The 27808-nt window shown below is 44.3% G+C and overlaps 1 protein-coding gene across 4 annotated transcripts; it reads right to left on the reverse strand.

Moving 5' to 3' along the window:
• Nucleotides 1-27808, reverse strand: LOC120978716 (flavin-containing monooxygenase 5-like). 4 transcript variants are annotated; one of them, XM_040407014.1, is made up of 9 exons: nt 27783-27808; nt 25090-25238; nt 19207-19395; nt 14810-14972; nt 12065-12207; nt 10342-10541; nt 3821-4170; nt 2749-2821; nt 1-663 (listed from the first exon to the last, which is right to left on the reverse strand). In XM_040407014.1, the coding sequence occupies exons 2-9, from the start codon at nt 25219-25221 to the stop codon at nt 330-332; spliced, it is 1584 nt and encodes a 527-aa protein (XP_040262948.1). In that variant the 5' UTR covers nt 25222-25238; nt 27783-27808; the 3' UTR covers nt 1-329. The 4 variants fall into 4 exon arrangements, with proteins under 4 accessions (XP_040262948.1, XP_040262945.1, XP_040262947.1 ...); XM_040407011.1 differs by lacking the exon at nt 27783-27808 and adding an exon at nt 26410-26491; XM_040407013.1 differs by lacking the exon at nt 27783-27808 and adding an exon at nt 26407-26425.

Raw genomic sequence — 27808 nt, forward strand, 5'->3', positions numbered from 1 at the left:
ATTGGTTACACGCTAGGACCATTGGGGCTATGGACAACTCCTTTAACTACTCTTTTCAAAATGCAAACGAAATCAAGTTATGATTGATGGATTTTTTTTATATGCATTTTTTTGTATTACAGGAAAAAAAATATATATATTTTTTTTTATCAGAGACTGCTTTAATTCTGTGAATAGGCAAGTAAAACACCCTTTATTTCTCTGGCTTTGACACTGGTGGTAAAGCGAACCCATCAGTAGGTTCAGGGCCATTAATCTACAGGCATGTAATTACACATGGACAATGCATTTCATTTCTACATAGGGAGGTACAGGACTGTCCTCAATCATTAATAACAGAATATTGCAGTCAAAAGTACCAATAGCCCCATGAATACATGCAAGAGAGAAAAGTGTGAGGTTTGTTCTACATATCGAGTTTTCATTGGTTTCATAACTCGATCCCATTGATTTAAGATGGCTGGCCTAGCTTTAACCCACTTCCCAGGTCCAGATAGCCGATACTGATATGGTGTACAAGGCCCAAAATAAACATTCCAGGCAAGCGTGGGATCAGTTACGAGGAGACTCAACAGGTTTGGCTTCACCCCTAACAATTCTGCCAGTTCATCCATATATTCCATGTAGTCGACTTGTATAGTGTGCCGCTGACTGCAAACGTAGCTGAGGATGAGAAAATAGACATTAAAATCATATATACGTATTCCAGATATTCATGTTATACATTACATGAATAGACTAAAGCTGTCAATATAAGGATTAATAATGCTCATGGAATCTACTGTAATACACCGACAGCATTATGTCAGTGTAATTCAGTAGATTCCAGGACACTCAGGGTCACACAGCATTATAAGTCATAATGTTGTGTGGTTCTGTCAGTAGCAGTCATGACAGGACCTCACACTGACACACGCAGCAGGTTTCTTGTATTGAGCTCACTCGTGTGTGTCTGGCCTAAAACAAGCTGATAACAAAGGGTCCTCCTGCTGGGGCCAAAAGTGACCAGCTGTAATCTGTGGAAAATCCTGCCGTAAGCGTTCAGTTTCCCTGCAGCACCACAAAAAGGGCACACACTGCATTACATACCCCCATGCACACCAAATGTTATTGTAGGTCATTAGTGCACAGGTAGTGTAAGGAGCCGAGCCCGCTCCATAAGCAAACAGGTGTCAGCTGTGTAACACAGCTGACACTGTCTGCAATGGCTGGGATGAGAGATAACTCTGATCCCAGTCACTTAACACCTCAGATGTCGCAGTCAGTAGTGACTGACTTCTGAGCAGTTATACAGAGAGTGTACTTCCTGTCCCATAATCAACCCCCTCTCCCCCAGAATGCATTTGTGGGCTTCTGATTGATTGTGATGGCAGCTAGGGGCCTTGTGCAGGCTCCCAGGCCTGCCAAGTTACAACTCCTCTGACAAGGTATAGCAGAAGGTTGGTAAAAAAATAATAATACAACAGAAGTATTGCAGTGTGCAGGCAACTGCATGTTCAAGAAAATAAAAACAGGTTCATAAAGTCTTTAATAATGCAAACCTTAAAAAAAGTAAACCTTTGATATGATGGAGCATCTTTTCAAAGTGCTGTGCCAGGCTGAGGCCAGTCAGCAAGCTGAGGGCTCCCGCCTCACCCAGGTTTAGGCCTACCTATACTCAGTCCCTGACCCCATGGATTTCTGCCCAGCCTCATCTCAGAGAGGGTTTTCAATGCCACAGGGGGTATGGTGACACAAATGGACCAAGTTGCTCTCCTCCAGTGTCCAAAACATCAGTTATTAAAATTAACTGATGGATTGGGGAGGATTGTCACTCTCCTCCGACTGAGGCCGATGAATAAATCTGGCCTTGCTGATGGTGCTCCATCTTGCTACTGTTGCTGTTAGGGATGAGCGAATAGACTTGATGAAACATTCAAAGTCGATTCGCATAATACACACACCTGGCCCTACAAAAGAGACCTCCCTCTACTGAAAATTTTAAAGACGTTGGCAAAATAGAGTAAGACAAAAAAAAATATATTTTTAAAAGGTTTATACATTTTGTAAGTATAGTAAACCTGCAAAATATTATACAAAGAAAATGAAAGCTGTAATGGCACCGGACGGGGTTACAAGCAAAGTGTACTTGGCTTGCATGCTGACCTGCATTCCCTGGATTTTATGTGGCTGTCATGGCCCATGAACAGGTAGGAACAAGAGTTAGGGACCACTCATGAGACAGCCTTGACGCGGTGAGTGGCTTACTATGCTTTGGCCAAAATATAAACCAATGTCTCATCCAGCATGGAGGGCAGAGTGCTGGATGTAGTGTGCGATCACATTTGCATTTTCCGTCTGCAAAATATTATGCCAAACAAAACATGAAGAAACAAGGTGTAGTTGTGTTTGTATTCCATTCCACCTAACAATTTCTTTTTTTTACAATTTTGCAATACATTATACGAAACATTAAATGGTCCTATTGAATATAAGGCTTCCAGAAGTGAAACTCACACCCAGAAATTTATGGTACCGTATATACTGATCAAATGTCCTATAGGGCTCATTGCAGCCCCTGGGAGTGGTACTGTCAGACAATATGGCACTTTGGGGGGAAAAAAAGGGTGCCATAGAGCAGGGCATGGCCTTTTCTGGTCTAAGAGGGTTTCATAAAACCTGCAGTTTTCTGGAACCCACTTAGGGATCCCCTGCAGAAAACTCTTTAAAATGCAGAGAAATTCACTGATGTAGAATGTTGTTAATTACCGTTTCGCCATTTCTTCTCTCTTTTTTCTGACATCTTCTTTCATGTCACTAGCAGATGGCAGCAATTTTTCTCCTGAAGCATAAGGTACAACATTTAAATGCATTAACATGACCTAGGGTGTTAATATGTACATCACATTTCTATTTCCTATAGACGTCTTGTTTTAAATGAAAAGTGTGGGTGCCCTTGATATGATGTGTTGTACGGGTGCAAGGCTGGAGCTGTAGGTCCTGTGGCTAGCGAATAGTGCTGGAGTCAGTAACCCGGCCAGTTGTTGAATATAAACAGGTGTTATTACTAAAGTGCAGAATGGGAGGTGTAGTACATCCAACAGGATCAAAAAAGTTCTAAACAATTCACAATGCATATTTTCGCCCAGACAGATATGTATGGATATGAGCAAGGATGGGAGTTGTAGAACTCCCTCCATCTTTCCAAGGAGTCTCTCTATGCAGAATCTAAGGCTGGAAATAAGGTGCTTGCAAACTTGTCTGTAATTCCCACCTGAGGTATAAGAATTTACTAGGATTAAGATATGGCAGGCCAGGTCTGAGTCAGTGTGGAAGCCTGTATTAGCAATGTTCACTGCAATAAAGTCTCTGCCTTAAACAGCAAATAACTTACTGACCGACTCCACTGCTCAACCTTGCAGTTTTTGACATTGTTTTTCTCCCCCCCCCCCCCTTCTTAATGCAAAGGAGTGTCCACATGTACTTCCTCTTACAGTAGGTTCACACCTCCATTTAACTGATGCAACAGCCTACCAGAGTTCACCAGATCCGGCTCCGATTATAAGGGGATCCAGCCAGTTTCCAGCATGAATGCAGCAGTTTGTCTAGCTGAAACCCAGCACTCATGGGGTCCAGGCTTGAGTGCTAGAACCTGGTGAACTGCAGCAGGCCATTTTCTGCTTGAACGGTCTGTCGGATAAATTAAACCAAGGTGTGAACCTATTCAAACTTCCTCAGCCAACACTAGAATCACACCTCACCAGGCAAGTTGTGGGGAGTTTTATGGACGATGTGTGGATATGAAATCTAAAATTTGAGTAACTGAACTCGGTTTCCTTACCGGCAAAGATTCTTGTGGCAAGTCGGCATTGTAGTTCTGAAATGGGCATAATTGCCCCAAGTGGTTGTATCAAGCCAATGACGGCGAGTGTTTGCTTCTCGAGCTCTGGTAGGAAGGTGTATTTGTATAACGAGACCTTGTTGTTCTGGACTTTAAGCTCCTCACAAAAAGGAAAGCTGAAGCTATAACCCGTGGCAAATATAACAACATCAATATTTTTTTCCACCGACTCATCATCAAAAATGGCATCATTTTCCTTAAACTTTGCCACGTTGGACTTCACGAGTACAGTGCCAGCAATAATTCGGTTTGGGAGGTCATCATTCACCATAGGATGTTGGCTAAAAAGACTGGTAAGGATCAAAATATTAATGCACATGGAAAAGGATACAAGAACTAAAATCAAAATAAAACCTACAACATATTGTATTAAGTGCGACCACTACTAAGCAGTTTATGGAAATTTTAGCACAAACCTACGTTTGGGCATAATAGAGGTAGATTTGGTTTCCAAGTTCGTCATATGTATTAAAGGGGTATTCTGGTTACATCCTGTGGATAGGTGATAACCATTAGATTGTGGGGTCCTACCATGGGGACCGCCACCAATCACAAGAACAGGGGCCCTGTTCTTCCTGAAGTTAACGGAGTGGCCGGTTGCGCATGTGTGCAGCCGCTCAATTCATTTCTATGGGAGTTCTGGAGACAGCCGAGCGGCGTACTAAGGTATCTCCAGATCTCCCATAAAAATGAATGGAGCAATGCCCATGCCCAACTGGCCGCTCCGTTCATTTCAGGGGTACGGAGCCCACGTTCTTATGACTCCTTGTCATAAATTAAGCACATCCTCTGAGCTAGTAGCTGGCATAGATTACATGTCATAAATGATAATTGTGCCAAGGCTGGTGGCTACACCCACGCTCCATCCCCACCATGTACCCTTTTTGGAAAGTAGCGTGGGCAGTGTTGAAACACCACTTGGTCCTCTGTTTAGATGTAATGGTATTTTAAAAAAGTCAGTTACGCCAGAAAACTGACATGAGAGGGATGATAAATTCCTCCATATGTGCTCTGCTGTATGGTTCCACCATATACACTGCGTGCAGAATTATTAGGCAAATGAGTATTTTGACCACATCATCCTCTTTATGCATGTTGTCTTACTCCAAGCTGTATAGGCTCGAAAGCCTACTACCAATTAAGCATATTAGGTGATGTGCATCTCTGTAATGAGAAGGGGTGTGGTCTAATGACATCAACACCCTATATCAGGTGTGCATAATTATTAGGCAACTTCCTTTCCTGGGTCAAAATGGGTCAAAAGAAGGACTTGACAGGCTCAGAAAAGTCAAAAATACTGAGATATCTTGTAGAGGGATGCAGCACTCTTCAAATTGCAAAGCTTCTGAAGCGTGATCGAACAATCAAGCGTTTCATTCAAAATAGTCAACAGGGTCGCAAGAAGCGTGTGGAAAAACCAAGGCGCAAAATAACTGCCCATGAACTGAGAAAAGTCAAGCGTACAGCTGCCAAGATGCCACTTGCCACCAGTTTGGCCATATTTAAGAGATGCAACATCACTGGAGTGCCCAAAAGCACAAGGTGTGCAATACTCAGACATGGCCAAGGTAAGAAAGGCTGAAAGACGACCACCACTGAACAAGACACACAAGCTGAAACGTCAAGACTGGGCCAAGAAATATCTCAAGACTGATTTTTCAAAGGTTTTATGGACTGATGAAATGAGAGTGAGTCTTGATGGGCCAGATGGATGGGCCCGTGGCTGGATTGGTAAAGGGCAGAGAGCTCCATTCCGACTCAGACGCCAGCAAGGTGGAGGTGGAGTACTGGTTTGGGCTGGTATCATCAAAGATGAGCTTGTGGGGCCTTTTCGGGTTGAGGATGGAGTCAAGCTCAACTCCCAGTCCTACTGCCAGTTTCTGGAAGACACCTTCTTCAAGCAGTGGTACAGTAAGAAGTCTGCATCCTTCAAGAAAAACATGATTTTCATGCAGGACAATGCTCCATCACACGCGTCCAAGTACTCCACAGCGTGGCTGGCAAGAAAGGGTATAAAAGAAGAAAATCTAATGACATGGCCTCCTTGTTCACCTGATCTGAACCCCATTGAGAACCTGTGGTCCATCATCAAATGTGAGATTTACAAGGAGGGAAAACAGTACACCTCTCTGAACAGTGTCTGGGAGGATGTGGTTGCTGCTGCACGCAATGTTGATGGTGAACAGATCAAAACACTGACATAATCCATGGATGGCAGGCTTTTGAGTGTCCTTGCAAAGAAAGGTGGCTATATTGGTCACTGATTTGTTTTTGTTTTTGAATGTCAGAAATGTATATTTGTGAATGTTGAGATGTTATATTGGTTTCACTGGTAAAAATAAATAATTGAAATGGGTATATATTTTTTTTATGTTAAGTTGCCTAATAATTATGCACAGTAATAGTCACCTGCACACACAGATATCCCCTTAAAATAGCTAAAACTAAAAACAAACTAAAAACTACTTCCAAAAATATTCAGCTTTGATATTAATGAGTTTTTTGGGTTCATTGAGAACATGGTTGTTCAATAATAAAATGAATCCTCAAAAATACAACTTGCCTAATAATTCTGCACTCCCTGTATTATACATACTGGTCATCTTTTAGAAGGCCACACCCTAAACTACTTTTTAATACAAATTTTGGGTATGTCTTGTGCTGTATGTCACTGCTGCTGACCCCCTCCACACCGTCATGTGGCCACTATTGTCCCTGTTGTAACTGCCACTGCTGTTGGCCCCTGCATGTATTTTTATTTTATTTTTGTTTTTTTGCTTTACTGAAGGGTGCTGTACGCTTTTCTTTTTGTTGAACAGAAGCGATTAGCTATGAATCTTGGTGCACGTGCAGGCGATAAATTACACCTCCGTGCAGTTTAAGTTCAAAGCCTTCAAATAGATTGGGCCACCAAGTGGGAAGAATATGATTAGGCAGAGTGGCCTGGGTATACCAGAGTTATCGCGATTCATGACGAATATAGTTATGAATCAAATTTCTTGTTGAAGTTCAGTGAAATCTGCTGAATCATGTTTTTCAAAAACATTGCTCATCTCTATAGGTCTTGTAAATTGACATTACCTTCAATCTGTACCATGCCGTGCTTAGCTGTATACGGTAGATATGAGGTTTCTATAGTTACCAGCATTTACAGCTGGACTATTGTATTTTATGACTCATTTACAGGCAACCTTTCACCACAAAATGCAATATAATCTGCAGGCAGCATGCTATAGAGCAGATTGATGTATTATTTTGTGGTAAACACTAATAAATTCACTAAATACCTGTAATTGTATACATTTAAAGGGGTGTATGGGAATGAGATATTGATGGCTTCTCCTAAAGATAGTTCATCAATATCAGACTGGTGAGGGTCCAACTCCCAGCACCTATTAGAAGAGGGCCAGGCACCCTGTAAGGTTAGAGTCACAACTCGGGTGTGAATTCCGGCAGACAATTCTCCGCATTGTCTGCCGGATCTCTGCTTGACCGCATTATACTTAAATGGGTTCTGCAGTTTTAAACTGATGATCTATCCTCTGGATAGATCGGCGGGGGGAGTCTGACACCCAGGACACCTGCCGATCAGCACAGCCTTCTCTCGGTTTCCCTCAGGCCCAGTGAAGTCACGACTACCATCACTGGCCTGGGCGGGGCTAAGCTCTCTTCACTTGAATGGAGCTTAGCCATGCCAAGGCCAGTGATACTAGTCGTGACTTCACTGGGCCAGCGGTAAACAGTGAGAAGGCCGTGGCGCTGCTGGAGCGCCGCTGCCTTCTCAAACAGCTGATCGGTGGGGTTACCGGGTGTCAGACCACCGTCGATCAGATGCGGATGATCTATCCAGAGGATAGATCAGTTTAAAAGAACTGCAGAACCCCTTTAATGGAGCTGCCGGATGCAGTGAATACTCTGCTGGAACAGCCTGCCAGAATTCACACCGCAGGTGTCAAACTAGCCTAAGAACTGCCGCCTTCTCACAGCTGACCAACCATCAGAGCACTGCGGCCTCTGCCAGCTGCTGATTGGCAGGGTGCCAGGAGTCTGACCCCTACCAGTCAGATATTGATAACATATTACCAACACATTTTCCACATACGCCCTAATAGTGGCCAATTTTTTTACAGACTGTTTAGAAGATTGGCAACCCAGGACAGCATCCTCTGTGTAAGGGTCTATTCACACGTCCGTTTTTTCTTTCCTGATCTGTTCCGTTTTTTTGCTGAACAGATCTGGACCCATTCATTTTCAATGGGTCCTGGAAAAAAAAAAACGGACAGCTCAATGTCAGATTTTTTTTCAGGACCCATTGAAAATGAATGGGTCCAGATCTGGTCCAGATCTGTTCAGCAAAAAACGGAACAGATCAGGAAAGAAAAAACAGACGTGTGAATAGACCCCAAGTCTGTATACAGAGATAGCTGTCAGTTACTGACAAGACAACGCCAGGGTACAACTTCAGTAAGAAAAAGCAGAGATAAGCATTCTGTATATTACAAGTTCTGGTGAATATTCCTACAAAAACAAAAAATCTGTTTGCTCAGCTCCTTTTGCCCCGCAACCTGAAGATTGCACTGGATTTTACAGTTAACCAATTCTCTTGAACAACCCAGGACTAGCAAGAAGTTAGCTCATGTTCGTGAGCAGGGGCGTAGCTATAGGGGGTGCAGAGGTGTCAGTCGCTGCCGGGCCCAAAGACCCTTGTGCCACATAAGACACTGGTGTTTTAGAAAGTGCATGCAGGTCAAGGGTAACCCCTTCCCTCCAGCCAGAGGTGTAAGTCAAAACTTGTGGTATGGGAGGGGGTGCAGTTTAAATTTTTGCCTCAGGCAGGACAAAGGACATGAGCCTCCATGGCCACAAAGCACTGAGGGAAGGGGGGGGGGGGGGGCTTATTTAGGAATCAATAAAAGTTGCTTATGATATAGATCCCCAGAGCAATGTTAGTTCTATTATGGTACTTTTATGTAGAAAACAATTGACGCGTGCTCTATTTAACCTTATACCAAGAAGGGTCAGCAACACAGCAAGCTGCAGGGGAGGCAAGAGCAGCATGGAGGACAGAAGTGGTAGCAGTGGCTATGATGGGGGAACTGTCCCTGATCCACTGTACACTCCTCATGAATACCCCAACCTCATAACTACAAGCCCAATATTATATTCCTGGATAGCCTTTATTAAACAGGTAGCACAATTTGTGTCATTTGCGTCAGTAGCAGTGTCTAAAACACAAAAGTGCAGCATCCTGCTCTAAGAATAGTGTATACTGCAAAAATATACACTGTATTTTATTATTATGTGTGCAAATTGTAATTAGAGGCCATATCTTAGTCACCACTAGATGGGGCTGTTGTCACCCTCTAAAAAGAGGGGTTAGGATCATCCTAGAGTAGGGATCAGCAACCATTGGCACTCCAGCTGTAGTGAAACTACGACTCCCAGCAAGCACACTAGTGGCTGTTCTCAGAACTCCATTAGAAGTGAATGGAGCATGCTGGGAGCTCTAGTTTCAGAACAGCTGGAGTGCCGGAGGTTGCTGCCCACCAATTTAGAGTCAGCCTGAGTCTATTCCAGTTCATTACAAACTAGTACAACCTAGCCTAGGACTAGAGAAAAGAAGCACAACTATTGAAGCTGACAGGCGAGCTATTCCTGGACCTGGCACCACCCAGGATAGAGCCAAAACATTCCAGAAAGCAAACCAGTTGCTAAAGGTGTAGAGAAAGACCTCTAGAGGCGAGCAGTCTTACAAAGGGCTTATTTGACTCTACAGCACCGGTGCCGGAGCACATGCTACACAGATTGGCCCACCTGTGTATACCTCCACATCCTAAGGTGGAAACGTGGATAAGCAACTTGTCACACAAGTGGTTGCCTGCTGTGAAGGGGAGGCAGTTATGGTTTGCGACGAGATATTGCCTAAACTACCGTATTTATACCCTACATCTGAAAGCGAACGTACAAGGCAGTTACCAAAGTGCAGAGTAACAAAGACTGCGTCAACTACTCTAAAGTGACACCTTTTTGGCTTAAGATTATTTGTGCAGCTGTGAGAAAAAACATCCGAGGCTATTGTATGTCTGTGTAACATCATCCAGTCCATTAAGAGCTGTCCTGAACGGTTTGCATTTGAATCCTCCCTTAAATAAACCATTTTTGCTGCACAACTTTCTCGTCATCATTGCTTCCTGCACTACAAGGTGCTGACGTCCAACCCAATATTGAGGGCACCTCAACCACCATCAGGCAAGAGGATCCCAAGAACCGGAGTGTACGCTGAAAAGAAGAACCAGTGCACCCTTCCCATCACTGTACTGTGGCCTAGGGAAGCTTCACGTGCGCCCCTGCAACCCAGTCACTGCAGCAGACACCAAGCAGGAGGTTCCACCTGCTCTAGCTGGGATTTTATTAGCGACCATCATAAAAAGTTACCATCACAAAAAAAATAAAAAGCTTACCGATGTTGTGGTTTTAGGCCAAAATTTGCATGGTCAAACCGTTTATTTAACTTGGACTCAGCAATGGTATTCAAAAGGGAACTGGGTATGACATGCTTCATTGTATTGTAAAAACGTGTAAGGAACAACATGTCCGCGGGATAACCATAATCTGATACTCTGTTCAAAATCCATGATCCTCTTCTGGTACTAAGAAACACCTGCAAGCAAGAAGAAAACCCCCAAAAAAATATTGCTGTATATTTGAAAGGTGTCCTCCAGCTCCTTGATCACTATATTATGTAAAACAGTTGTATGCTCCTGGGTCACTAGAGGGCCCTTCATTATCACTGACCATTACAGAGGGCCTTATCACTACTTGTGGCTCTATAGGGGCCTTACACAGGGATGGTAATACTATTAGGGCATTATCCCTACTGCATTTTTATTATTGGTGCAATATGAAGGGCATTACTACTAATAGGGACACGGTGGTATTACCATTGGTGGGACATTTAGGAGCTCTATTTATTTGAAGGGGGGGGGGGGGGGGGGGAAGAGAGAGAGAGACACTATCTGTATGGTGCTATTATTTCTGCAGTATAGTACTTGGGGCATCCAGAGGGAGATAATGGAAAATTGAGGAACCCAAGATGACAAACTCTGCAGAGATGGGACGTGGCGGAAAGTAGTGGTTATGGCAGTCTGGACCAGATGGAGAAGATTAGGAAAGCACATGCATAATCAGGAGAGATGACACTGGATGTAATATACAGACAGTGCTGTATACTCCTGCACGATTGGTAACACTGCATGTAATATCCATTGAAATATATCTTTATATATCCTTAGCACTAGGGCTGGGGGGAGGGGTTGTTGGACTGAACTCCGCACACTGGAGCTTTGACCCTAGATCATTTGAGGGCATCTGTCAGCAGATTTGTACCTATGACACTGGCTGACCTGTTACATGTGCGCTTGGCAGCTGAAGGCATCCGTTTTGGTCCCATGTTCATATGTCCCCCGTATTGCAGAGGAAAAAAATGCAAATGCGCCTCTAAGAGCAATGGGGGCATGCCATTATACCTAGAGGCTCTGCTCTCTCTACAACTGCCGCACCCTCTGCACTTTGACGGGGACAGGAGAGATGACCTTTTCACTACCTGGCCCTATCAAAGTGAGAAGGTACAGCGGTTGCAGAAAGTAGAGTCTCTAGGTAGAACTGCAACCCCCCTGTTGATATCAAACACTTATTTATACATCTTAAATCAATGTTTTTCTCAGCAATGCAGGCTCATACGAACATGGGACCAACACAGATGCCAAGTGCACATTAACAGGTCAGCCAGTGTCATAGGTACAAATCTGATATCTGCTACTTGTATTACAAATGTTATGTGGGTGGAAACTCTACAGCATATTAGTGGCAGCAGACTGGATGAGATTTTACCCGTGTGGTTTTTAAACCCACATCATGTCAAAACTTGCTATGGATTTTCACAGTAGATTTTACCCTTTGCGATGCGTAGTGTGAAATCCATGGCAAATCGGCACCAAAATTGATGCCTCAAATTCTGCAGTGACTCTACTACAAGTTTTTCCCATCCAATTTCTACTCCATGTTCAGGAATCCTATGGTGCGAGTGACAATTATACTGTAGTATAAATTGTATAATTGTTATTATGGACTGTAAATTGTTGGTCTTGTATTGCAGTTTACCATTTAGGACTACGTGTGACCAACCTGTGAAGCCGTCCTGCTCAGTTCCACAGCAATGTCTCCACCAGAGTTTCCAATCCCAATGACGATGACTCTTTTGCCTTGAAATTCTTCTGGGTTTTTATAATCTCGACTGTGAAGGTACCGTCCTTTAAACTTCTCAATACCTGTTACAGATGAGATTTCAGTCACATTTCCTGCCTTACAAGTGAAATGTAGAGATTATGACCGCTCTAGTGATGCCCCAGGACATATATTGTAGGAAACCCGATTTCCAGTGCTAGAGGGCTTTGGGCCATGGGAAAAAAAAAAAAAAAAAAAACACCCACACACACTAAAAAGTGACTCCATGTTGTAGACCGATCCAGAGCAACACAAGTAGGTGTGGTCAGCAATACCAAAATAACCAAATACCGCAATATACTGCCCCAAAAGTTGTCCCTCTGTGGTTGCCATCAATAGGTGCCATTTTCTGTTCTCCTCCAGTTGTCCCTTAAGATATGAAGCAGGGGGCTTAGGAGGAGAGATGCGGTCCACAGCAGTTGTATTCAGGAAGGCATGTGCCGTCACTGGCCAGGTACCCGAGTAGCTGATTCTCACAGCATTAATTACCGTTGAGAGCTCATTGTGTACCCAGTCAGCTGCAGAGAGGAGGACTTGGGTGACCACCTGGACATCGGCCCACTGGGAAGTTTCCCTGTAGGGTCTATGGCCTGGCAGCCTGATTAGTAAAGGGTCTAGTACAACTGCATACATATATTTCTCATACTAAGGGCCCATGCACACGACCGCATGCCCTCCGAAACATACGGTCCGTGAGCGGGCCATATGTCCTGGAGCAGCATACATCGTGCGCACAGCATCATGGGTTACTATGATGCTGTACGCATCGGGCCGCCCGTGGGGCTATTGTCCCGCACTCATAAGATCATATAGTAACCTATGATGCTGTGTGCTCCTGATGTAGGCCGCTCTGGGACATATGGCCCACTCATGGACCGTGTGTCTGAGGGCTTACGGTCATGTGCATTAGCCCTAATACTATAAGCAGGATCTCCATTTCTCTTCTGGCTTCCCGACAACCACTTCCAGTAGTGTATGGGTAGTAATTGAAGATATATTGTATAACCTGTATTTCATTCATTTAAAGGGGTATTGCCTTTAAAAAAAAATTAATGAAACTCGTTATCCACAGAGGATGAGGTCCCCATTTTCGGAATCATTGAGGGTCCTACAGCTGGGACCCCCACTGATCCACAGAATAGGGATCCAGTATCAATTGGAGCTGCCCAAAAAGAATGAAGTGGTAGGGCGGGCATGCACAATGCTGCTTCATTCATCTCTATGGTAGTTTCATCTATAACTGAGCATTATAGTCAGCTGTCTTCAGAACTCCCATAGGAAAGGACTGGAGCCACAAGCCACCACCTTATTTTCTTGGCTCCCCAAGATTTGGGGGGGGGGGGGGGCGAGCAGTAGCCCTCCCCCACCCCAATCTGTTATCCTCTGTCCACAGGATAGGAGATGACAACAGGTCTCTGTTGGAATACCATTTATACATCTCTGCTCATTCTGGGTGTAGTAGTCCAGAGGGCGGTCCCATTTAGTGATTGACAGCCTTTTCTGTACACGTGCAAAGAAAGAAAGCCAGTCAGTGACTGACTAGAGATGAGCGAATTTCCGCTTATGAAATTTGTTCACACTTAGTTTGTTGGTAAAAGGCGAATTGCGTTATGGATTCCGTTACCATAGGCCATAACGCGATTCTATGACAATGCCTTTTAAAGGCATTCCGTCATAATAGAAGTCTATGGGCTGCAAAACAGGACGGATCCGTTTTGCAGCCCATAGACTTCTATTATGACAGAATGAATAACGGAATGCCTCTAAAGTTATTCAGTTATGCATTCCGTCAGCGTTGCGTTATGGCCCGTGGTAACGAATCCATAACGCAATTTGCCTTTTGCCAACAAACGAAGTGTGAACGAATTTCAAAATATGAAATTCGCTCATCTCAGTGACTACCTACTGGACTCCTAAATAAGAATAAAATATTAAAATAAAAAAAAGTGTGCAGGAATTCAAATTATTGTATTTTGTGCCATATAAGACACACCTACGTAGGTTTTAGAGGATATAAAAATATTTTTCATTAGACCTCAGCTCAGACCCAGGCAGCCCCTCCTTTACATTAGTATTGGAGCATTTCACGCGCCGACGATGGGCGATTCAGCCCAGAGCAAAGGAGATCATTGGAGCATGAAATGACCCAATACTCATATCAGGGGGGCTGCCTGGGTGGAAAAAAAAATAAAAAAATCAGACCTCAGAGTAGACAACAAACAAAAAAAAAAAACACACACATTTCCATTCAACTCTCCTTCTCTAGACACCACTTCTGAGATCTGACATCACACAGCGTGAGGTCCCAGAGAGCGCCAATGTTCTCGCACTGTGTGCAGGTCATGGCACAGCATACGGAGCCCTGCAGGAGAAGACCAGGAGGCAGTAAGTACAGAACCCACATGGGGAGTGCTGCATTCACTGCCCCATAGGGTGCACCGCCATTTTCACCCCACTTTGGGGAAGGGGGGGTTAACACTGTACAATCTGTGGTCAGCTCCTTCCGCTCTGTAACATGCTGATGAGGCAAGTATTTTCCCTGAAACTCACTCAAGTTTTAATATAATTTAATGGTTTTGCACGACCACGTGTCCATTCCACCATACACAGAAGACATAAGAGAAGTCATGACAATAATGGAGTCACCTGGAAATGTTTTCAGAGGGAGATGAGCTTCTGTGTGATGACCGCTGCAGACAAGTACAGCATCAAAAATGTCCGTCTCCTGTTTACCGTCCTTTTCAGTGATGACCTCCCACTGTCCACTTGTAGCAAAATCTGGCTGCTTCTTAACACTACACACTGTGGTCTAAAATAAGGTCAGAAACGTGCACCATTAACCACAAAAGGTCTTTTGCATTGCATGAAATAATTCAATTACAATCAGAAGGACTAGAAAAAAAAAAACGAAAAAAAAAGTCCCCATTTTAGAAACCACGCACCTCAAGTTTTTCTAAACTGATTTACAAACTGTTAGGCCTCTTTCAGACAGGAGTTGCGGGAAAATGTGCGGGTGCGTTGCGGGAACACGCGCGATTTTTCCGTGCGAGTGCAAAACATTGTAATGAGTTTTGCACTCGCGTGAGAAAAATCACGCATGTTTTGGGACAGAAGTTCGGGCTTGGGATCGGTGTTCTGTAGATTATAAGGGAAAATAGCATTCTGAATACATAGTAAAATAGCGCTGGAGGGGTTAAAAAAATAAATAAATTTAACTCACCTTAATCCACTTGATCGAAGCCCGGCATCTCCTTCTGTCTTCATCTTAGCTGTGTGCAGCAACAGGACCTGTGGTGACGTCACTCCGGTCATCACATGATCGATGGATCATGCGATGGATCATGCGATGACCGGAGTGACATCACCACAGGTCCTGTTGCTGCACACAGCCAAGATGAAGACAGAAGGAGATGCCGGGCTTCGCGATCAAGTGGATTAAGGAGAGTTAAATTATTTTTTATTTTATTTTTTAACCCCTCAAGCACTATTTTACTATGCATTCTGTACTCCGAATGCTATTATTTTCCCTTATAACCATGTTATAAGGGAAAATAATAATGATCGGGTCTCCATCTCGATAGTCTCCTAGCAACCGTGCGTGAAAATCGCACCGCATCCGCACTGGCTTGCGGATGCTTGCGATTTTCACGCAACCCCATTCACTTCTATGGGGCCTGCGTTGCGTGAAAAACGCTGAATATAGAGCATGCTGCGATTTTCACGTAACGCACAAGTGATGCGTGAAAATCACCGCTCATGTGCACAGCCCCATAGAAATGAATGGGTTGGGATTCAGTGTGGGTGCAGTACGTTCAACTCACGCATCGCATCCGCGCCGAATACTCGCCCGTGTAAAAGGGGCCTTAACGCTTTAGGCATCTCACAAGAATTAAAGCTAAATGGAGGTGAATTTTCAAAACTTCTAATTTCAATCCTTTTTTCCTGTCACATAGCAAGGGTTAACAGCAAAACAAACCAATACTTATTAGGCCCCTTTCACACGGGCGAGTATTCCGCGCGGATACGATGCGCGAGTTGAACACATTGCACCCGCACTGAATCCTGACCCATTAATTTCTATGGGGCTGTGCACACGAGCGGTGATTTTCACGCATCACTTGTGCGTTGCGTGAAAATCGCAGCATGCTCCTCTTCGTGCGTTTTTCACGTAACGCAGGCCCCATAGAAATGAATGGGGTTGCGTGAAAATCGCAAGCAGGTGCGGATGCGGTGCGATTTTTTTTTACGCACGGTTGCTAGGTGGCGATCGGGATGGGGACTCGATCATTATTATTTCCCCTTATAACATGGTTATAAGGGAAAATAATAACATTCTGAATACAGAATGCTAAGTAAAATAGGGCTTGAGGGGTTAAAAAAATTTTTTTGAACTCACCTTAATCCACTTGTTCGCGCAGCCGGCATCTCTTCTGTCTTTAACTGTGAGCAATAGGACCTTTGATGACGTCACTACGCTCATCACATGATCCAACACCATGATGATGGATCATGTGATGGACCATGTGATGAACGCAGTGACGTCATCAAAAGGTCCTATTGCTCACAGATGAAGACAGAAGAGATGCCGGCTGCATGAACAAGTGGACTAAGGAGAGTTAAATTATAAAAAAAATAAAAAAAAATTAACCCCTCCAGCCCTATTGTACTATGCATTCTGTATTCATAATGCTATTGTTTTCCCTTATAACCATGTTATAAGGGGAAATAATACAATCTACACTACAACTAACCCAAACCTGAACTTCTGTAAAGAAGTTCGGGTCTGGGTACCAGTCGGTTTTTTTATCACGAGCGTGCAAAACACATTGCACCCGCGCAATAAAAAAAAAAAAAAAAAAAAAAAATGAACATCGGAACGCAATCAGTCAAAACTGACTGCAATTGCGTTCCTACTCGCGCGGGTTTGCCGCAATGCACCGGGACGCATCCGGACACGCCCGTGTGAAAGAGGCCTTAGGGTCCATTCACACATCCGTAGTGCATTGCTGATCCGCAATACACCCGGCTGGCACCCCCATAGAACTGCCTATTCTTGTCCACAATTGCAGACAAGAATAGGACATGTTCTATTCTTTTCCGGAGCTGTGGACCGGAAGATAGGGGCCGCGCTCTGGAAATGAGGAGAGCACATAGTGTCCATTCCTGCCCCATTGAGAATGAATGGGCCAGCATCCTTTCCGGATATTGCGGAACGGATGCGGACACATTCCACGCTGGTGAATGGACCCTTATGGTAACTCTACAGTTTACAAGAACACTCCATATGTGGTTGTACACTGATGTATGGGCACACTGTGGGGCTCAGAAGGCAAGGAGCGCCATATGGTTTTTGAAGGGAAGATTTTGCTAGAATGGATTTCAGGCAACATGTTGCATTTGACAAGACTCTGAGGTAACCTTACAGTGGAAACCCCCCAAAACTGGCCTTTGGAAACTACACCTCAAGTAATTTATTGAGGAGTGTAGCGAGTCCCACCAGGAGTTTTTTTTAGAATACTTGGCTGTGAAATTTAAAAAATTATTATTTAGTTTTTTTTAAAGAAAATGTTGCTTTAGACTCATTTTTCCCTTTCACAAGGGGTAAAAAAAAAAAAAAAAAAAAAAAAAAAAAGCGCTCCCCATGTTCCACAAATATGGCAACACCCCATATGCGCTAGAATTCTGCTGTATGGACAGAAGGAGCACCATATGGCTTTTTAAGAGGATGTATTGCTAGAATGGTTTTTGGGTGTCATATCACATTTGAAGACAATCCAAGGTACCCCTACAGTGGAAATCCCCAAAAAGTAACCACATTTTAGAAACATCAGCCCCCAATGAACTTTTCAAGAGGCTTATCGAGCACTTTGACCCAATAGGCGCTTCATAGAATTAGGATACAGTTGGCTTAGAAACTTACAGTTAGAATGGTGGCATGCAGAGGGATTCTTTTCGTTCCATCTGCTGCTGTAGTGCTGCTATTGGCTGGAGCCAAACACTAGTCTCCCCTGCCTGACCTCAGCAGCACCAATCACCCCCTCCTGAGGTCATCTGCAGCTCCCTCACTGGCTTACCGTGCGGGAGCTGCGATTTGGCTGGTCAGTGCAGACTGACCAATCACAGCAATTGGGGCTTCAGGGGGCTGGTAAAACCCTCCCTTGGCCCTGGGCAGCCATCTTACCCTGGTCACCATGTGATTAGGCAGTGGTTGGGTTTCAGTTGCAGCGTACATTTACGTCCAGTGTCGGGAAGTCACTTCCCACTGTACATGCATCTTTGTCAAGACCTAGCACAGTTTCCAAATAACCAGGTCAAAGCATAGTGACCTGTTGGTGCCACACAGTACTCTGTGAACCCAGAGATAAATAGTACCCATGTTTGGGACACCTGCAGCCTCTGGGCAAACGGTGATGTCCATGGTGACAACACCCAATGCAAACTCTTCATGTAACAGGTTATATTTACTGTGGATTTGAGGCAGCATTCTCAGTGGAGAAACTTGTGGCCTTACCACAAGAGTTTTTTTTTTCTCAAGCAACCATCTGGTTTAATGGAAAAAAAAAAAAAAATAAATAAATAAATTGTATTAACGAAACAGAAGACTAAACATTGTGACCTTTTCATTTTTTCAGCTGCAGATTCTCAGGCTGCATTTCTGTCATCCAAGATGTCCACATGCTTCTCAGACCACACTGTGCTTTGGTAGCCCAAGCCACTTCATACTTGCCCAGCTCTGCTCTTAGATTATATGAGCAGTGCTGAACAAGGAGTTCTGGCCAATCTGAGGGCAGTAGGAATGGTCTTGGGCCATTAAATCCTTCAGGCTGTCTCAGAAGAAGTGCAGTCAACTTGAATGGCAGAAAAGGAGCCTGGGGAATTGATGGATCTTCAAAAAATGGTCACCATGTAAGTGTGTTCCAAACCCAGTTAGTGTGAATTTTTTGTCCCTTAAAGGGTTGCGTTGAAGTTTTTCAGAGATGCAAGAATCTTTATAGTGTGCCAAAACTATAGATTTATTAGTTGAACCCATCACCCCAGCTTACCTTAAAGCGGATATATTGAGTTAGCTGGAAGTGTTCAGTGTAGAGTCTGAAATACCTCAAAATCTTAGAATTATGCATAAAATTTGGGAACTCATCTGGTATAGGGAAATCACTGTAAGACATCATCTCCTTGGAAGTGTTAATGATAACAGAACTGTAAATACTTGCTCTGCTCGCCTCAGGTTTTTCCTAAAATATAAAAAAATTAAGATATAAATATTCTGCAGGGAAAGAATGGTAAAAGGGGTTGTCTCAATTCGGCAAATAGCATTTATTATGTAGAGGAAGTTAATACAAGCCATTTACTAATATATTGTGATTGTCCATGTTGCCTCCTTTGCTGACTGGCTTGATATTTCCATCAAATTCTACACGAATAGCTTCCATGGTTACAGCCACCCTGCAATCAGTGGTGGTCGTGCCTGCACACTAAAGGAAAATGTGCTGGCCTCTGTTGACTAGGACTGCGGGACCACACATAGGATGGACTGTAGGGTGGTCGCAACCATGGAAAAGAGTATTACACTCACCGGTAATCCGGTTTCCTGGAAGTCTCCATGACACCAAGTCCTGAGATTGACTTCCTTCTGATTGGACAGGAAAAACACAGAGAGGTTAAAACCCCCACCCCCTCCTCACATCACCAGTGTATTTTAACGAAGAACCCCAGGATGAAAGGATAATAGCTAATAGCAGAAAAAAAGGGTGGGATATATGTGGTGTCATGGAGACTTCCAGGAAACCGGATTACCGGTGAGTGTAATACTCATTTCCCCAGTCGTCTCCATGACACCAAGTCCTGAGACAATATCAAAGATACAATTAGGGGGGGGGGGGGGGGACGACTGCCGACAGGACCTTACGTCCAAATCTTAGGTCGTCATTAGCAGCTACATCTAGTCTGTAGTGCTTAGTGAAAGTATGAACTCTTTTCCATGTTGCTGCCCTGCAAATCTGTTGTAAGGAGGCTGAGGCTTTTTCCGCCCAGGAGGCAGCCATGCCTCTCGTAGAATGTGCTTTTAGGGAAGCAGGGACGTCTTTTCCCTGAGCTTTATGCTTCGGAGATTGCCATCTTAATCCATCTGGAGATGGAACTTTTTGCCGCTCTCTTCCCTTTGTTAGGACCTGAAAATTGGACAAACAGATTTTTGTCTTTTCTCCAAAGGCTGGTAGCTTCCAGGTACTTTAAGACCGCTCTCCGGACATCTAATGTGTGGTAAGTGATTTCTTGATCGTTTTTCGGATCGTCACAGAACGAGGGGAGAACAATGTCCTGAGACCTATGGAAGGTCGAGACTACCTTGGGGAGGAAAGTCGGATCTAATTTGAAAATTAATTTGTCCTCAAATATTGCAAGGAATGGTTCTTGGATGGACAAGGCCTGCAGCTCACAGACCCTTCTGGCTGAGGTTATTGCCACCAGAAAAATCGTTTTAATGGTAAGCCATCTGATGTGGATAGAGTCCAGAGGTTCGAATGGATCGGAGGTTAGACCCCCTAGTACCGTATTAAGGTTCCATGGTGGCACCATGTTTCTAATTGTAGGTCTGATCCTATCTGCTGCCTTAAGGAATCTGGATATCCAGGGATGTTCCGTTAGCTTGGTATTATATAGTGCTCCTAAAGCCGATACCTGGACCCTAAGGGTATTGGGGGATAGACCTAAATCTAGCCCTTCTTGAAGAAAATCCAGGATTAGTGAGATGTTGGCTCTAAACTGGTTGAAGGAGGTCCCAGACCAATCAGCAAATTTCTTCCATATTTTTTGGTACTTGTCGTTGGTACTCGGTTTCCTGCTAAGGAGTAAGGTGTTCACTACTTTTTTTGATAGACCAAAGTTTAATAAGTTGGATTCTTCAGAATCCAGGCTGTTAACTTTAGTATTTTCAGGTCTGGGTGAGAAATGGGCCCCTGACTTAGAAGGTCCGGCCTCTGAGGTAGAAGGAGAGGAGCTTCCACGCTGAGGGCTTTCAAGAGGGAGAACCAACTTCTCTTGGGCCAGAAGGGGGTTATCAGGATTAGTGTACACTTTTCTTTTAGGAACTTCTGTAACACTCTGGGGATAAGCGGAAATGGGGGGGGAAGGCGTAGACTAAGTTTGTTGTCCAACTCTGGTTGAGGGCGTCTACTGCCCGAGGATGATCCCTGGGGTTGAGGGAGAAGAACTGGTTTAGCTGATGATTTCTACTGGATGCAAACAGGTCTATCGTCGGCCTGCCCCATTTCTTTGTGATTAAATGGAAGGCTTCTGGAGCTAACATCCATTCCCCTGGGTCTAGTCTGTGCTGGCTTAGGTAATCGGCCTGAATGTTTAAAACTCCCTTCAAATGAACCGCTGAAAGAGATTGAATGTTGCCTTCTGCCCAGGAAAAGATTTTGTTTGCCAGGTTCTGTAGCAGGCGATGCCTTGTGCCTCCCTGGTGTTGGATAAAGGCCACGGCTGTAGCGTTGTCCGAGTAGACTAGGACGTGACGACCCTTTGCCAGCTGACTTGTGTGTTTCAGTGCTTCCCACACTGCCCTCAGCTCCTTGAAATTTGAGGATTGCTGGCTCACGTAATTCCCCCATGTTCCCTGGTAGGAGTTCCCCTGGACGACCGCTCCCCACCCGTGGAGGCTGGCATCTGTTGTGATGACTAGAGGGAGATCTTGTGCCCAGAAAATCCCGTTTTCTAGGTTCGAATTGCTGAGCCACCAAGTTAGTGATTTTTTGGTCTCTGCATCTAAGAATATTTTCCTCTCTAGGGTTAATTGCGATCTGTTCCATTTGTCTAAGATGAATTTCTGGAGTGGTCTTAGATGGAACTGTGCCCAGGCAACTGCTGGAATGCAAGCGGACAGACTTCCTAGTACCTTCATGGCCTGTCTTATTGAACAGAATTTCTCCTTCTTGAACTTCCTCAAAGCTGTCTGAAGTTTTACTATCTTTTGAGGTGGTAGAAAAGATCTTTGGGAGACTGTGTCTAGAGTAATGCCCAGAAAAACTTTCCGTTTGGATGGGATTAAATCCGATTTTTTCCAATTGATGAGCCAACCTAGGCTCTGTAGATGATCCAGGACTAACCCGAGATGGATTCCCATGGTCTCTATGTTGTCCGCCACTACCAGTAGGTCGTCCAGATAGGGGATCACACAAATTGCCTTTTCTCTCAAGGTTGTCAAGGCTTCCGCCATTATTTTAGTAAAAACTCTTGGGGCAGAAGAGATCCCGAAGGGGAGACACCTGAACTGGAAATGCTGAATGTTTCCCTCCAATTCTATTGCGAACCTTAGGAATTCCCTTGATGACCTGTGAATTGGGACGTGCTAATAGGCGTCGCTTAAATCTATTGTGGCCATCACTGCATCCTTTTTTTAAGAGTTTCACTGCTGACTTCAGGGTCTCCATTTTGAATTTTTGATATCTTACGTATTTGTTTAGATGTTTCAGATTTATAATTACCCTGGATTTCCCGTTTGGTTTCTTTATAATGAAGAGGCGGGAATAGAATCCCAGTCCTGTCTGATTTTTCGGGACGGGCTCTATGGCGTCCAAGGTTAATAGGTTTTTTATGTCGTTTTTTAAGGTCGCAGTTTGAGATGGGGGAAGGGTAGTGATCACATATTTCTGTGGAGGGGAAGAGAGAAGATCTATCAGATAACCCTCTTGTATAATACTTAAGATCCACCGGCTGTTTGTTACATGCTCCCAAGATCTTAGAAAGGAGCTGAGTCTTCCCCCCACTGGTATGGCGTCATTGTTTGTTGTTGGATGAGGAGGCTTCGGCCCGATTTGGGTTGAAGAGGAAGCTTCTCCCCCTGCCTCCCTTCGCATAGCTCCACCTCCCAGTCTTCCCTTTATCTTTTTTATTTTCGGGTTGAAAAAAAAAATCGGTCACGAAAGGGCTGCCTTTTTTGTTTATATCTTTCCTCTGGAAACTCTTTTTTTATTTGTCGCGTTGTCTAGGATTTTATCTAGATCTTCTCCGAAAACGTACTGACCGTGGAAGGGGAGTGCGATTAATTTATTTTTAGATGTGATATCTCCTGACCACGCTTTAAGCCATAGTGCCCTTCTCGCTGTATTTGAGAGAACAGCTATACGGGCGGACAGTTTAACTGATTCAGCAGCTGCGTCTGCTAGAAAGGAGGTTGCCATCTTTAATAGAGGCAAGCTCTCTAGAATTTGATCCCGTGGTGTCTTATTGACCAGATGTATCTCTAGCTGGTCTAGCCAAAGGTTCAGTGTTCTGGCCACACATGTGGAGGCAACGCCCGGTTTGAGAAGGGCCGCCGTAGTCTCCCAGGTCTTTCGCAAGAGACTCTCCGCTTTCCTGTCTAGAGGATCTTTCAATTGTGCTGAGTCTTCAAACGGTAGGGCCGTATGTTTTGCTACCTTGGCCACTGGCGCGTCTACTTTGGGAATGGTCTCCCAATCCGTACAGTCCTCTTGGCTAAAGGGGTAGCGCCTCTTAATTCCTCTTGGGATAAAGGATCCTTTATCCGGTTTTTCCCATTCAGACCTAATTAATTTTTGGACACTATCAGGGACTGGAAAAACGGCCTTCTTCCTTTCACCTAGACCCCCAAAAATTTCTTGCTGGGTAGACCTAGGGGTTTTAGGCATCTCCATCTGAATGGTGGCCCTGATAAGTTCATCAATATCTTCAGGATTGAACAGGAAGCGCTTATATTCGCCCTCTTCATCTGAAGATGCCGGGTGTTTTTGGACAGATTCGGAGTCTGAGACCGCCAGCCCCTCAGAGTCGGAATCCAGGATAAGTGATTTAACACTACGGGCGCCCTGAGTGGGGGGGAACTTTGGGGGGAGTAGGTTCTCTGGTAGTTAAGGCTAGCTGAACCTCTTCTTTTACCACTTTCCTAATGTCTTCAATTAGACTAGAAGACTCAGACTTGATGACACTGGCAGTACATTCTTTACACAGGGGCTTGGATCCAGGGTTAGACAATCTTTTGCAGCAAATACCACATTTTCTAGTTTTTTTGGCTGCAGAAGCCGAATCCTTTTCTCCCTGAAATGGTAAGGGAGGAAAGGATGAGCAGACTGAACCCACCATACAAAGCATGTACCTGAGAACAGGTTACTCACTGTCCCAGGGTTTGATGCAGGCTCGGTTCCAGAGCCCGGCGTGAGGGGGGTGCTCATCTTGACTCCCGACCGCTTCAGAGATGCTTCACCAAAATATGTGAGCCGCGCTATGCAGGGCGCCGTTACACAGGTCCTGAGCGTTTTTATAGTGTCTCCATGTGCTTCTCATGCTGCAGGACCTGTGGCGCATGTTGATGACGTCAGCGCGCTTAGCTCCGCCCCCGGCGTCTGACGTCATCCGCCTGCCGGCCTGAAAGGGACACATCACAGTGCCGATCCGCCGTGTTCCTCCTTCCCTCTGCATCAAGCCCTCCGGGACCGCCGCAGAGGGAATCTTTGCAGGGGCACTACCTATGTGCCCGAGCCCAGGCCTAACCAAACGGAGGAGGGAGAGCTGCACTGCAGATCCGACCTCGGCCCAGATGAAAAAAAAAAAAAAACTCCAGGTGAGCCCAAACGAGCTCCGTGCACCTCTCCTGCTTCCTATCCTGATGGGACAGGAAAAACACTGGTGATGTGAGGAGGGGGTGGGGGTTTTAACCTCTCTGTGTTTTTCCTGTCCAATCAGAAGGAAGTCAGTCAATCTCAGGACTTGGTGTCATGGAGACGACTGGGGAAATAAGCAGTGTACAATGTGATAGAAAAATGAATCCAGCCAGCAAAGGAGGCAATATGGATAATTTCATTAGTAAATGGACTGTATTAACTTTGTCTACATAATAAATACCATTCGCTGAAGTGAGACAACCCCTGGGGGGGGGGGGAAGCACACACAACTCAATAACATTGACTAACATCAAATCTCCATAGTCCACCAATGTCATCTGTTCTCTCAAAACACGTAGGTTCCAGACCCTCCTCCAAGCAACATTTTATAGCTACCAGACCGCTGGCTCCAGCTCCTATCACAGCAACCTTCTTCCTCATGGTGGTGGCCTACAAAACTAATGCACACAAAAGATAAAGAATGGTTAAACTGCTGCCAAGGTTTTCTAGATTTAGATGCTCCAGTTTAGCAGTGTTGTGAAGCAGAGTCAACAATGCAGATATACAAAACCATTACTATGCCATGAATAGAGCATATTAAATATTATATTGAAATGTACATGCAATAAATATACATTACATTCTTCCCCCTGGTAATGTGGACAAAAATAGGACATGTTCTATATTTGTGTCTAATACACCCTTAAGGGCTCTTGGGATCTATTGTGTATTCACATGATGCGAGTAAAGTACAATAGACACAGTCTGATAGAATAGTATCAAAACACTGATGCAGTAATTTTGCGTCAGGGCAGCCACGGTTGATCTAGGAGATGTGGCCAACACATGGATTCGTGTGAATCAGCCCTGAAACTCTTTCCTGTGCACCAAGAGACCCTTCAACCAACAAGTGCAGTATTTCAATTTGCAATGAAAAATCTGTGCAACATTTTAGGCTTTTTTGTGCATGGCCCAAAATGTAGAACTACCACCAAAATTACTGCAACAACCTGATGAATTTTGACCCATGTCACTCTACACAAATAAAAGACACCCCCCAAACAGTTCAATAGGCAGTCAAATTCAGGTCCGCTACATTTCTTAAGTAGAGCTAAACATTAATACTAAAGAGGAGCGAATTTCATATATTGAAATTCATTCACACTTCGTTTGTTGGTTAAAGGTGAATTGCGTTATGGATTCCATTCCCACGGACCATAACGCAATTCTACGATGGAATGCCTTTAGAGGCATTTCGTTATTCATTCCGTCATAATAGAAGTCTATGGGCTGCAAAACGGATCCGTCCCGTTTCCGTCATGCAGTGGAGTCCTCTCCTGCATAACGGAAACAGGACGGATCCGTTTTGCAGCCCATAGACTTCTATTATGACGGAATGAATAACGAAATGCCTCTAAAGGCATTCCATCGTAGAATTGCGTTATGGTCCGTGGTAATGGAATCCATAACGCAATTCACCTTTAACCAACAAACGAAGTGTGAACGAATTTCATAAGTGGAAATTCACTCATCTCTAATTAAGACCATAGAAATATATGTTCCTGTACAAAAATTGACAGTTTCTGTACCAAATACGACAGGGATTCGTTGCTGTACTGCTCTTACTTGCCTGGTTTCAGTAGTAGAACAGCAGGCGCTTCCTGCTTCTGTGCACTGAGGCGTTGACTTATTTAACCCTATATTATCCGAGCTGCACACACAATTCTCAGATAAAGTGTGCACTGAGCTTTCAGCCTTCGAACTGTTAAGAAATAGTGACGAGCTGAAAGGGAGTGTTTAACCCTAAGAGGGCCAACCATAAGCAAGCACTCCACAGGGGGAATCTCCTCCCTTCCCCTTCTAAGGAAAGGGCTGCAGAATAACCTTTCACACACAGAACAGAAAACAACCTAATAAACGGTGAAGAGTTTACTGTAGAACAAACCAGCCACAGTCACACAGGCAAGTGTTGCCAAACTAATTTACACATTTGGTATTGCATTATCATAGTGACTGGTAGAGCAACCCTATTGATACTGCACAATGAGCGAATAGAATATATACAAGTTTAGGCAGGTTAGCGGATGCAGTATAGAGGCAACAACAAAGTCTTTTCAATTAAAAATAGTTCAGTGTTTAGGAACACACAATTTAAATGACAAAACAAAAAATCAGCTTCCAGGAAAACCGTCACCTTGCGATTCTGGTGTTCGTTCACACCATGCGGCAAAGAAGTCCTTGGACAAAGCAGAATCCACCTGCTTTCACACCAACAAGGTAGCAGGCCTTAATCCAGGCCCCAACACAGAGACTGACAGAGGAGTAATCCACACACAGCCGACACTGCTGGCTTTTTTTATTTTATTTTATTTTTTATAGACCAGTCAAGACCCGGCCTGGAACATGGGGAGTAGTCACTCACCCATCACTTTGCCTACTCCCAGATCAGCTATACAGCCATACTAAAATGGCAAAAAGTGTCAATCAGCATTAGCTGCCGCTGACACCTGAAAATACCGGCTCTTACTTCACCGAGGACAGGAACCTCGGTGACACATACCTTCCGTCAACGACGGACCCTTGCGCTAATAAATATATATTTTTTTTTTCTCCACATACACACTTAACATTTTTCCCCATTCCCAACAGCTAAAAATTATTAAAGGTTGAGCAATAAAAGTTACCCCGAATGGTGGAAAAATAAAAATAAAAATTAATAAGTCTGTCACCGGGAAAATAAAGGCTTAAAAATTAACAGCCAATATTTTCATATAAATTTAAGGTGGGCCTCCAGGGTGTTTAGTTCCCCAGTCCGACATGGTGGACAGGGGTTGAAAATTTGCAATAGCGACAGGTATACTGCATGTCCATGCTTAGAGCGTGCTGCTAGCAATCACCAGATAGAATAGCGCAGTATTGTGCCAATGAGAACATTTTTCCATTTCTGGATCTACCCAGCAGCAAGTCCACCGCTATATATCCCTGAGCCATACCTTACTTACCTCTTTCGTTGCCATTTTCTACCTGT

The sequence above is a fragment of the Bufo bufo genome, chromosome 9, assembly GCF_905171765.1.
Source record: "Bufo bufo chromosome 9, aBufBuf1.1, whole genome shotgun sequence".
NCBI lineage: Eukaryota > Metazoa > Chordata > Amphibia > Anura > Bufonidae > Bufo > Bufo bufo.

Excerpts from the sequence above, each read along its gene's own strand:
- LOC120978716 (XM_040407014.1), bottom strand. The coding sequence starts at position 25,221 with ATGAGGAAGAAGGTTGCTGTGATAGGAGCTGGAGCCAGCGGTCTGGTA. Across the intron at positions 10,542-12,064 it reads TGAGCAGGACGGCTTCACAG|GTGTTTCTTAGTACCAGAAG; the intron begins GTTGGTCACACG and ends TCTTGCTTGCAG. Across the intron at positions 4,171-10,341 it reads GGCCTAAAACCACAACATCG|TCTTTTTAGCCAACATCCTA; the intron begins GTAAGCTTTTTA and ends GATCCTTACCAG.